The sequence below is a fragment of the Vombatus ursinus genome, unplaced genomic scaffold (assembly GCF_900497805.2).
Source record: "Vombatus ursinus unplaced genomic scaffold, bare-nosed wombat genome assembly UNPS02014932.1, whole genome shotgun sequence".
In the NCBI taxonomy this organism is placed as follows: Eukaryota; Metazoa; Chordata; class Mammalia; order Diprotodontia; family Vombatidae; genus Vombatus; species Vombatus ursinus.
Genome location: NW_020954710.1, coordinates 7,071,120 through 7,084,053, shown reverse-complemented (window position 1 = coordinate 7,084,053; position 12,934 = coordinate 7,071,120). Strand labels below are relative to the sequence as shown.

The 12,934-nt window shown below is 43.5% G+C and overlaps 1 protein-coding gene and 1 long non-coding RNA gene across 2 annotated transcripts in view; both read left to right on the top strand.

The window, feature by feature from the left end:
* On the top strand, positions 1-867 carry LOC114029442 (forkhead box protein L2-like). Its single transcript, XM_027843881.1, has one exon. It carries the CDS (start codon positions 1-3, stop codon positions 865-867), a length of 867 nt encoding a protein of 288 aa, XP_027699682.1.
* Positions 868-10,201: 9,334 nt separating this feature from the next.
* LOC114029463 overlaps positions 10,202-12,934 on the top strand; it is an 11,376-nt gene continuing 8,643 nt past the window's right edge. The window contains exon 1 of the long non-coding RNA XR_003567494.1: positions 10,202-10,285. This is a non-coding gene — a long non-coding RNA (uncharacterized LOC114029463). The remainder of the gene's footprint in view (positions 10,286-12,934) is intronic.

Below are 12,934 nucleotides of genomic sequence, written 5' to 3'. Positions count from 1 at the left end.
ATGGCTACTCAGGACTTCGCTGCCCAGCCCGTGCCCTCCGGGACTTCCTCTGCAGAGGCGCTAGTCTGCAGAGGCGCAGCCGAGCTGGCCGGGCGGGCAGGGCCAGACCCCCTGCAGAAGCCCCCCTACTCCTATGTAGCGCTGATCGCGATGGCCATCAAGGAGAGCCCTGAGCAGCGGCTGCCCCTGAGTGGGATTTACCGGTACATCGTGGGTCGCTTCCCCTACTACGAGCGCAACCAGAAGGGCTGGCAGAACAGCGTCCGGCACAACCTCAGCCTCAACGAGTGCTTCGTGAAGGTTCCCCCGGACGGCGGCCCCGGCGCCCCCGGAGAGCGCAAAGGCAACCTGTGGGCCCTGGACCCGGCCTTCCAGGATATGTTCGACCAGGGCGATTATCGTCGTCGCCGCCGCCGGCGCCCCCGCCCCCGCGTCCCGCAGCCCCCGGGGCCCCCGACAGGGCAGTCCCCTACGCCATCGCCCCTCGCCTTAGCGGAACTGCCCTGCTGCCTGCCCCAGCGTCCGCTCTACCTGCTGGGCGAGCCCTGGGCGCTGGGCCAGCCGCAGCCAGCCTACTTGCAGCCAGGCTGTGCCCCTGCTGTCGGGGGGCCACCCGGGAGCTACAGTGCCTTCTCTCAGAGCCCCGGGTTCTGCCAGCCTCGGAGTCCTGGGGAGCCCGGAAGCGGCTACCGCGCCGCAGCCCCGGCTGCAGCCGCACCCCTGCCCATCCACTGGAAGGGAGCAGGAGCTGTCCAGCATCCATGGAGCGTCGGCGGCCGCCCTCAAGCGGGACTTCTGACTGCAGGTGTTCCCCAGGAATTCCCACCCCAGCTCTCCTCCCCACCCTCCGCCCAGCTAGACTTCTGACGTCAGACGCTCCCCAGGAATTCCCTCCCCAGGTTCCCCCTCTTCCCCAAGCCAGATCTCTGACGTCAGACACTACACTGGAATTCCAGGTTTCTCATGGAATTTCCCCACCCCCACCCCGCCTAGAAGAGCAAGATTTCCAGGATGGTTCCCTGAGCCATCTCATGTTCGGAGGGCTCCATGATGGAGCTTGGGTCTGACCAGTGGCTTACACGCTTCCAGACCTAAGGCTTACTTCCCCCCTACCCCCTTTTCAGGAAACAGAATCTGCCTCAGACCTTCAGTCGATTTTTTTTTTTCCTGTTAAAAAAGCAGAAAGGGTAACAAGTTGGGTTTCTGACTTGGGTTTGTAGTTGATGAGTTGAGGGGAGGGGACTTTGCCCTGGGAATGGGGATTCCTACTTCGGTGGGACTGGTCCATGGAGGTGTGTGGGGTGAATAATGGAGGTGAGGCTGGCCCGAGGAAGATGCCACCACTGGCTGGTGCTGTGGTTTTTGAGTGGGGTGGACTTTAGAGGATATGGACTAAAGTTTGGGTCCAACAAGGATAATTCATTTTTTTAAGATCCCAGGAACCCAAGCTGCAGCTGTCTGCTTCCCCTCCCTTTGAAGCAAGATGAGGACCTATTTGTGAAGCCTAGAAATTGGGAGGTTGCTAGCGCTGCTCAGACCTGGAGCCCAAGCTGGCCAGCTTCTCACCCCACCGCTCTTTGGAAACAGCCCTCAGCCAGATGATTTAGGAGCCTCCATGCAGGCAGGAGGGACTTTGGGGGCTTCTTGGCAGAGCCAAAGGAGATATTTTGTGCACTTGTTGTTTTGTTTTGTTTTTTTTTTAACCCCAATCCCCCTTAAGGAAAAACAGCAATTCTTTGGACATACTTGTTTATTTAGACTCTTTTCATTATTACGCTCTACAGGTCTGTTCTGTCCTGCTTAGGGTTCGAATTCTCAGGGCTCCTATTCATACTCCCTTCTAGTCATAGGAGAGTGGGGAGGGGGAAAGGTTTACTTTCGGCTGAATTGAAGCTTTCATCAATGTTGTGAGTTTCCTTTGGGGTTTTCATCAAAGCTGTAAATTTCATTGAGAAACTGAAGGCAGGAGTCCAATTCTATTGTGCATAAAAGATTCTACTTTTTTCAGTCTAAGTCAATAAAATGTGTGTTATTTAGTTCAAGCTGGGTGAGGACATGACTGGTGGATCAATCAAAGATATTTTAGAAGGGATTCTTGTTCCCATACGGATCAAGCCAGGTAGATGCTGCATATTTCCTTCCAACTTGGAGACTCCTGGATGAAACTAGAAGCTCCTTTGGCTTGGGGGAGGACCTCCAAGTAAGAAAGAGAAAGTGTTAGCCAGCATCTTCCTTAATAACAGTGAGGCCCAGGGGCATGAGAATATTTGCCTTGAGCTAAGGCAGCACAAAATAGTCGATAGATAATTGCTCTGGAAGTCAGGAAGGCTTGAGATTTGAGCCCGACTTCTGATACTCTGACCCTCTAAAGACTATAAATTTCAGGAAAGATGCCAATATGCTTTGGTGGAGGGCTTTTCCTCACCTGGGAGTTCTCTATCCTAATGAAGTCACAGGTCTAGTCCTGATCTCCATCCTAAATTCCTCCTGCCTCTGAATATTCCAGGCAGATATTTAACTTGTGTTGGCTGGGTGGAGGTGGGGGGCTCTGTGTAGACAGCAGCAAAATAAATGCATTACACAAGGCCACTGACCTGGCAGCTTTCTCCCACAGATGAACACCCCAGATTTAACAGGAGCTAGTGATACCCAGGAGAAGCTCGGTGATCCTAGGAACACGGATTGAGGGCTTCCTATCTGCAGATAGGAAGACTGAGGCCTGGAACAAGGGAGTGACTTGCTCAGGCTCACACAGCTAGGACCATATCATATATTTCAGTTGGAAGGAATTGTATAGATTATCTAGTCCGTTTTACAGACTAGAAAACTGAGACCCAGGGAAGGGAATTGACTTGCAGGGTCACAGAGTTGTAAGTAGCAGAACTGGGATTCACATTCAGGTCTCTGATTCTAAATCTAGCATGCTCATCATCATACCTTAAAAATCCCTAACTTCTATGCATAGATTTAGAGGTCTGAGAGACCTTGGGTGTCTCTCATTTAATAGTAAGAATGAAAATTGCTAAAGAACCACAAGTTCAATTGTGAGTCTAGTACTTTTCTTTTTTAAAATGTTTTTGGCAATCAGGGTTAAGTGATTTTCCCAGGGTCACACAGCAAGTAAGTGTCTGAGGCCAGATTTGAACTCATATCCTCCTGACTCCAGGTCTGGTGCTCTATCCACTGCAACATCTAGCAACTTTGGTCTAATGCTTTTCTATTGAAAGGTGGGAGTGTGCATGTGGGGTCTGGGCTGGAGACAAGAGAAAGTTTTGTCACTGGAAAAGAGTCCTGGAGGCTGGTTACATGGGCACCACTGAAAGGGGTTCAAATTCCTTGGAATACTTTTGTGCTACCACATCCCTGGCGAACCTATCTTTTGAAAAAATCACAGAAGCCTAATCCATTGAAAGATTGTAATATATTCTCAGAAAATGTTTAGCAACATGAGGCGCAGAGAAATGACACGGCTTGTCCTAGATCACAAAGCTAATAAGGATTTGCTCCAGCTCCCCTACCCTGCAATTCAAGTCAAGTCAACAAACGCTTATTAAGTGCCACGCCAGTCAGTCAACAAGGATTTAAGCACCTATTACATGTCAGGCATGGTGCTAAGTGTTGGGGATACAAAGAAAGGCAAAAGACAGCCCTGCCTTGATCATAGGCTAATGGAAGAGACAACAGGCAAACAACTATGTACAAACAAACTGTATACAGGATAAACGGGAAATAATTAAAAGAGAGAAGTCATTTGAATTAAGAGGTGTTGGAAAAGACTTTTTGTAGACGGTGAAATTTTAGTTGAAATTTAAAGGAAGTAGGTCTGTAGGTAGAGCAGAGGAGGGAAAGTGTTCCAGGCATGGGGACAACCAGGCACTATGTTAGATGTGACAAAAAGAAAACCGTCTAGATAAGTGAGCTGTCCAAGGTCTATAAACTATTAAGTTTATAAAGTGTTCTTCAAAATTCTTCAAGGTACTAAAATAACACATCTTGGAAATTTAAGAGCCTTCAACCCAAGGACATTTCTAACTCAGTTAAATAGAATGAATTATTAAAAATGAAAATAAGGAGGGAGCTTTAGAACATGAAATGTTAGAGCCAGGAGGGGCCCCAGAATACAGAATGTCAGAATCTGGAGAGGGGCTTAGGACACAGAAGATCAGACCTGGGAAGGTCTTACAACATGGAATGTCAGGACTGGGAGGGGCCTTAGAATAGAGAATGTCATCTGGCAGAGCCCTTAGAACACAGAATGTTAAAGCTAGGAGGGGCCTTAGAACATAGAATGTCATAACTGGAAAGGACCATAGAACACAGGATGTCAGAGCTAGAAGGGACCTTAGAACACAGAATGTTAGTGCTAGGAGGGAGCTTAGAATATAATCTACCACTTTTGCAAAGAAGAGAGGAAGATATGTTTTCTTGGTTCCAAGTTTGTCATTACAATCCTGCAGCATTCAGTTTATCTTTCTCCCGAACCCCTTTCCTGTTTGTATTGTCATAGTCACAGTTTATATGGTTTTTCTGGTTCTGCTTATTCCAGTCTGCATCAGTTCATATGTCTTCTCATGCTTCTCTGAATTCTTCATGTCCCTGTCCTTCCCCACCTATGTTTCTCAGTTCACATCTCTTGTTTGTTCAGTGGTTCAGAGTATTGGAATGGAGAAAGCATAATAGAAGGAATGATAGATTGGTATGAGAGGATATGGGTTCTAATCTCAGCTCTTCCAGTTTCTGTTTGGATAATCTTAGACAAATCACTTAACATCTGTTAAGCCTCAGTTTCCTCATCTATTAAAAAAAAAGAGGGGGTCAGATTAGCTTCTGAAGTCTCTGTGAGTTCTCAATACATGAGCCTAGACTTCTGTTTTATTCATTTAGCATTTTATTTTTCTCCAATTACGTGTAAAAACAATTACAAAAACAATTTAAACATTCATTGTTTTTTTTTTTTAAATTTGAGTTCCAAACTCTCTCTCTCCCTCCCCTCCTCCTTCATTGAGAAGGCAAGCAATTTGCTACAGGCTATACATGTGTAATCATGCAAAACATATTTCCGTATTAGTCACATTGTGAAAGAAAATACAGACAAAAAAGAAGAAAAAGAAAGAAAGTAAAAAAGGGTATGCTTCAGTTTGCATTCAGATTCCATCAGTTCTTTCTCTGGAAGTGAATAGCATTTTTCATCAAAAGTCCTTCAGAAATGTCTTGAATCATTGTGCTACTGAGAATAGCTAAGTTATTCACAGTTGATCATCATATAATATTGCTATTACTATGTACAATATTTTCCCAGTTCTGTTCATCTCATTTTGCATCAGTTCATGTAACTCTTTCCAGATTTTTTTCCTGAGAGTCTCTTGCTTATCATTTCTTATAGCATAATAACATTCCATCACAATCATATACCACAACTTGTTCAGCCTCAATTTCCCCTCAATTTCCAATTCTATGATGCTATGAAAAGAACTGCTATACATATTTTTGTACATATAAGTTCTTTCCCTTTTTATGTGATATTTTTGAGATATAGTCCTAGTAGTGGTATTGCTGGGTCAAAGAGTATGCAGAGTCTGATTGCTCTTTGGGCATAGTTCCAAATTGCTCTCCAGAATGGTTGAATCAGTTCACAACTCCACCAACAATGCATTAGTGTCCCAATTTTCCCACATCCCCTACAACATTTGTCATTTTCCTTTTCTGTCATATTAGACAATCCGATAAGTGTGGGGTGGTACCTTTTGAGCCTTCTTGGGCACCTTCCATCTCTAAATCTATGGTTTTTTGAATGGCTGAATGAATGATTGAATGAATGTAGAGATGAATGAATGAATGAATGAATTCTGCTTCAGGGAATTTTAAAATCCTGGTACCTCCCCACCTCACTTGAATGATGCCTTTGCTACTTGACTCTCCTGCTTCTGGCTTCTAATTAAAGGAAATCAGGGAATAAAAAAACACTTTTATGATCTCAGGTGAATTCCTCTAACTTTTAATTTAGGTGTGTTTAATTGCAGGGAGACGATACCTATTGTATGTACAATAACAGTCCATCACACACCACCCTGTTATTTTTAATTTTTCTCTTTTTTTTTTTTTGAGGGAGTCAATGAGATGATTTCACTTAGAGAAAAGAAATTGGTTGGGTAGTGCCTGAAGGCACTGGTCTGGATGTTATTTAGAATTTCAGGTGGATCCATCCCACTTCTCAAACCTTCCTTCATTCTAATAGCAGCCCTTCAAATGAAGGGTAAGGAGCTCAGAAGCCATGAGAGACTCCAAGAATGTGTAGCTGGGAATCTAAACTTCTCATTTCACAAAGGAGGAAACCCCCAACCCCAGAGAGGGGCAGTAACTGGTCCCATGTCCCACAGCTACCAAGTAGCAGAGAAAGGATTCAAACCAGATCCTCAGACTCTAGATTCAGGGCTGATTACATTAAACAATGCCACTACGAAATGCTCCAGGCCATTGGTGGGCAAGCTGCTTCTTCAGGAAGCTATGTTCTCCATTCAAGACAATTGTATTGGAATCCACGGAGCACTCCCAAACTTTCCATGCTATTTAAGACATAATCCCCTGTGATCTGGCTCAGGACACTGAGCGGAAGCAGCAGGTCAGCAAGCCCAACAAAGCTAGCATGGAGACTTCTGCACGGGTGGCAGCACCTTCCCCACTTCTGAAAGGCACTAAGAGTCAGAGCTTGTTTCCCCTGCCTCTCTGACTCCTCCCATATCTTTCCCTTCCCTTCCCTTCTCTTCCCTTTCCTTCACATAGAAACTTTAAAATTCAAACAAAGGAGTCACGAGAATCAGGAGGAAAAAAATGAGCGAGCAATCATAAGGGATAAACTGTTTACACTGTGATATGGTGAGAGTATAGATGTATCCCCCCAGAACTCTCTCATCAGCAGGGGTCACAGAGAGATTCTAATTAGATAGAGGGTGTGGGCATAGTTCTGTTATGTTTTCATGATCTTAAAAGAAAAATGGAAAAGGAAAGGAAGAGAAATATAGCAGGGGTGAGGTGGGGGTGGAGTGGGGTGAGGAATGATAGGAATAATTGTCTCATATAATTGGGGAGGACAAGTAGAAGTCTATATAAACAAGACTGAGGTGTATGGATAACGAGAAACACTTGAATCTTACTCTCATATGAAATGGTCAAAGGAGGGAATAGTACACACAAAAAGTTGGGTACAGAAATACAGTACACTCAACAGGAGGGAAAGGTGAAAAGGGAAAGGGTAGAAAAAGAGATAGAGTAGATTAAAGGAAGGATTCGCTTTAAGCAAAACAGGGTTGTTGGTTTTTTTACACTTTTCTTTTTTTTGTGTGTGTTTGTTTGTGTTTTCTTTCACAACATGACTAATATGGAATGTTCAGGGAGGACTAGCACCTCTGGTGGGAGGGCTGTTCCTCCATCTTTGATGTCCACCTGGCACTCAACTCTCACCTGTGGCTCTAAAAAAGCTGTAGCTACACAGAGGCCACATCCCGGTAGAAATGTCTCAGCACTCACAAACAAAACCAATGCATCTAAAATTAGAAGAGAATCAGGTAAATGGAAAAAAAAATCTTTATAGCAAGGTTCTCTGATTCAAATTTATGAGAGTAAGACCATTTCCCAATAGATAAATGGTCAAAGGATATGAATAGGCAGTTTTCAGAGAAGGAAATTCATGGTACCAATAGTTATGTGAAAAAGGATCTACATCATTAATAATTAGAGAAATTAAAATTAGAACAATTCTGAGGTTCCACATTCAACAGACTTGCAAAGTTGACCAAAAAAAAAAAAAAGAGAGAGAGAAATGATAAAATCTGGGGATGCTGTGGGAAAACAGGCCCATTATTACCCTGTTGATAGAGCTGTGAACTGGAGCCACCATTCTGGAAAATAATTTGGAACTATGTCCCAAAAGTTATTAAACTGTGCATATATACTCTTTGGCCCAGCAATACCACTATTAGGTCTATACTCCAAGGAGATCAAAGAATTAGGAAAAGGACCCATTCATACAAAAGTATTTACAACAGCTTTGTTTATAGTGACTAAGAATTGGAAAGTGAGGAAATGCTTATTAGTCAGAAAATGACTGAATAAGTTACGATATGGATCTATGAATGTGTGCTATTAAAAAGTGATGAAGGGGAAAGTTTCAGAAAAATCTGGGAGGACTTACAGAAACTGATGCTGGGTGAGGTGAGAAGAACCAGAAGAGCAAATATTTGCAATGGGAACAGTATTACATAAACAAAGCTTTAAAAGACCGGAGAATCCTGATCGACACAATGACCAGTCATAATTCTAGAGGACCCCTGATGAAACAGGCTACTGTTCAGGACAGAAAGGAATGGACACATAGTACAGATGAGGCATTTTTTTGGACATTGTAATTCAGGAATTTGCTTTTCTTGACTATACATGCTTGTAACAGCATATTTTTCTTTAAAAAAAAAACTCTCAATGGAGAAGGGGAGAGGAAGAGAAAGAAATTCGTTTTGAAAATTTTTTTCATTTAAAAAAATTTTTTAATTAAAAAAAGAGATGCTATCCACTGCTTGATTGAAAAGCAGTGGACTCAAGGTGCAGAATGAGCAATACATTTTTGAGCGCAGCTAGGTAGAACAGTGGATAGAGCACTGGCCCTGGAGTCAGGAAGATCTGAGTTCAAATCTAGCCTCAGACACTTGACACTTACTAGCTGTGTGACCATGGGCAAGTCACTTAACTCCAATTGCCTCACCAGAAAAAGAAATACATATTTGGACATGGTTAATGTGGGAATTTATTTTGCTTGACTGTGTACAAAGGTTTTTCTTTCTTTTTTTTTTCTTTTTAAGTGTAGATGGGGTGGGGAAAGGGAGCAAGCCTTTATTGAGCACCTGCTATGTGCCTGGTACTGTACTAAGCACTTCACAAATATTATTTCAGTTGATGCTCATAATACAACCCTGTGAGGTAGGTGTTATTAAGATCTCCATTTTATAGTTGAGGAAACTGGGGCAGATGAAGTTAAGTGATTTTCCTAGGGTCCCACAGTTAGTAAGTAAGGCCAGATTTGTGGGAAAAGGGGTAGGGGAAAGGCAGGGGGAAAAAAAGGAGGAAAGAAAGGGAATTAATGAAGCATTGAAAAAAATGGACAGAATAGAAGGAATGTCAGAAAGAATTACCAATAGGACATCTTTTAAAGTTATATATTGAACTTATTATAAACTTAAAATGAAAAGCAAGTTTTACTTATATGGAAATGGGCATTTTATTTGGTGTTTATTAAGTTCATAATAACATTTTTTAAATATACACAAAACAAAGTCCAGGGCCACACTCTCAGACCCCAGACTATCTTCTTTCTTCTCTGCGCCACTGCCTTTGCCTTGGAGAGGAGATTCTTGTTGGAATAAAGAGTGGGCTAGATCCCCTTAGGGTCCCCTTCAAAGGCTGGGCTTCTTCTAGGCTCAACTCTGCCACAAGAGAGTGTGGTATAAAGGATGCTGGGGTCAGACCCTCGAGCTGGAAGGGTCCTTAGAAATCATCCTTTCAATCTCTCTCACTCCAAACATGAGAGAACTGAGGCTCCAAGGATGAAGTGACTTACCCCAGATCACACAACTAGTAAGTTACAACCAGTAAGGATCAGAGTTGGGATCTGAATTCAAGTCTTCCTGACTCCATGTCCAGCTTTCCCTCCACTCTAAAGCCCTGACACTTAAAACATATGTGACCTGGGGCAGGTCACTTAAGACCTAGGCTTTCTCATTTATAAAATGGAAGGTTTCGCAGGATCAAAAGTCTAGAGATGGATCACAGAAGCCATCTTGTCCAATTCCCTCATTTTACAGATGAGGAAACTGTGGCCAGCAGAGGTTAAATGAGTTCGAATTTGAACCCATTTCCTCTGACCCCTGAGCCATTTCTTAAGCTATGATCTGACGGCTAGCTAGGTTTAGAGCCCTGGATGAAGATCACTCAATCAATTAATTAACAAGCATCTATTAAGTGCTAGGCACTGCATTAGGCTCCAGAGAAAGAAGACAAAGAAAGCAGCCTCCTGTTGGGACGCCCCATGCTCTCTATCCTCCTGGTCTTCCCACTGCCCTCTAGTGGTCTAATCTAGCCTGAGGGACACTCTAGAACAGAAAGCATCGTGTGTCATGAGACCGTGAACAGAAAAGTCTCCTAAGTTGGGGGAGCCCCCATTCTTTCCCTGATAGACGTCCCTCTACCTTTATTGCTTGCCTGTGATTCAGAGATCAAGAAGGTCACAGAGAATTGTAAGGTAAGATTGGGGGGACTGAGAGGAGGTACAGTGGAAAGATTGCTGGTTCTGGAGCCAGAAGAGCTGGGTTTGTATTTTGACTCTGCCTCTCACTTCCTGTGAGCCTCCTGTGAGCTTTCCCTTCACGTAAAATGAGGGAGTTAGATTGAATGATCTCTAAAGTCCCTTTCAAGCTCTAAATCTGTGATTCCCAATATAATTGCAAGAGGAAAGGAATGGATTGCATCACTCAGAAGGATGACCGATTGTATGAATAAATGTTTTCTCTGATCACATCAACCCTCTTCAAGTTTACACAAGCAGTTGATACTCTGAGGACTTGGGATTTGGCAGGTGTGGTCCAAGGGAAACAGCCCAGGCAGGATCCAAACCTGCCTCTGATACTACCAATGTGACTCTGGGCAATTAATGCACTGGACCTGTTTCTCAGTCTGTAAAATGGGTAGGTTGCACTAAATACTTTTTTAGAGCTCTGATTTAGACTTAAGGAGTCTCTTGAGGCTGAGAAAAGGTGAATGACTTACCTAGGGTCTCACAGTGAGTAAATGCTAGATGCAGATTGGAATCCAGGTCTTTCTATCCAGGGTCTAACATTGAACTTACCTTCTTTCCCTCTAAAACCCTCGTCCAAACTTCCCTATGTAATCAAAGACACCACCATCCTTCTAGTGTCTCCTTTCAGAGGACTCCTCACTTTCCTTCATTCCAATTATCTGCCAAACCTTGTTGTTTCTAACTTCACAATATCTCTTGCTGCTGACTTCTTCCTACTCACACAGCCACCACCTTAGTCCAAAGCCCCATCATCATCTCTCACCTAGATTACTGCCACAGCCTCCTAATTGGCCTCCCTGTCTTGTCTCTTCCCCTCTAACCCATCGCTATGGGCTAAGTAATTTTCCTTAAGTGCTGATCTGACCACATGACTAATTCAACCAAAACCAATGTCTCCCTATTTACCTTGAAGATCAAATGCAAACTTCTGTTTAGCTTTTTTTTTTTTTTTTTTTTTTTTGGTGAGGCAATCAGGGCTGAGTGATTCGCCCAGGGTCACACAGCTAGCAAGTGTCATATGTCTGGGGCTGGATTTGAACTCATGTCCTCCTGACTCCAAGGACAGAGCTCTATTCACTTCATCACCTAGCTGCCCCTTGTTTAGTTTTTAAAGTCGTTCACACCCTGGCCCCAGCCTCTCTTTCTGGCCTCATTGGACATCATTGACCTCTTGCACTCAGTAATCCAGCCAGACCATCCTGCTTCTCACACAGATGATCTCCACATCTTTGTACCGGCTGCCCCCTTGCCTGGAATCCACATGCTCCTTATCTCTGCCTTACAAAGCAATCTTTCCCTTTAACATGCAGTCCAAGAACTATCCTCTGCATCTTTAGCCTTTCCTGATCCTCCCAACTGCCGGTGTCCATCCTCCCAAACAAACTTGTGGTAAACTACTTTGTATTTATTTACTTTCTATTTATGCTGTATATGTTTCAATGTAAGCTTATTGTGAGTGGAAATGCTTTCTTTTTACTTGTATCCCTAGTGCTTAGCACTGTGCCTAGCACAGTAGGCATTTAATACTTGTTAAATTTTTTGTTGATTGATTGATAAGGTGCCTGAATTCTACACACATATACCTCTCTTTGGCGTAAATCATGATTTATCTCAGACAGAGGTCATAAATGGCTAAAAAATAACCTGGGGATGTTCGGGTACTATTTTCTGTACATTGAGTGCATGTAGCCAGTATTGCCACTAGGTGGCGCCTGCTCACTTTGCAGAATCCCAGAGTTGGAGGACCGGAGGAGGCTGTGTCCCGTAACCCATACTTGAACGAGAATCCTTTCTACCTGGTACTGCCCCATGCCAATCCAGCTTCTGCTTAGACATTTGCAATAAGGGGGATCTCCCACCTCCCAAGGCAACTCGTGCCACTTGGGACAGTTTTCCTTCGTTGTTGCTGTTCAGTTGTTTCAGTCGTGTCTGACTCTTGGAGACCCTGTTTGGGGTTTTCTTGGCAGGGATACTGGAGGGGTTTGCCATTTCCTTCTCCAGATCATTTTACAGATGAGGAAACCGAGGCAAACAGGGTTAAGTGACTTGCCCAGAACTAGTAAGTAAGTGTCTGATACCAGATTTGAAAATGAATCTTCCTGACTCCAGACCTGGCACTCAATCCACTATGGTGCCACCCAAGTTTCCCTTACATCAAACTTAAACAAAGTGAGCGTCAGCTGATTAGATAACAGCCGGACAAATTGTGGTATATGAATGTAATATAACTTTATTGCATTTGTAAAAAATCAGTACCTCAGAAAAAAATGGGAACAATATATCATAATGTGTGTGTGTGTGTGTGTGTGTGTGTATCATAATAACTACAACACTAGAAAGGGAATCAGCAATGAAACAAAGTGGAGCTCTCAGTGATTGTAATGACCAGTTGAGAAGACCTTGGAGAATATGTGATGAAACTCAGAGGTTAACTTTTTTTTGTTACACCATCAGAAAAATTACTGGCAGCTGACTTTGCTTAACAGTTTTTCTTCCTTCCTCCCTCCCTTCGTTTCTTCCTTTCTTTCTTCCTTCCTTCCTTTCTTTCTCTTTCTTTCTTTCTTTCTTTCTTTCTTTCTTTCTTTCTTTCTTTCT

Excerpts from the sequence above, each read along its gene's own strand:
- LOC114029442 (XM_027843881.1), top strand. The coding sequence starts at position 1 with ATGGCTACTCAGGACTTCGCTGCCCAGCCCGTGCCCTCCGGGACTTCC.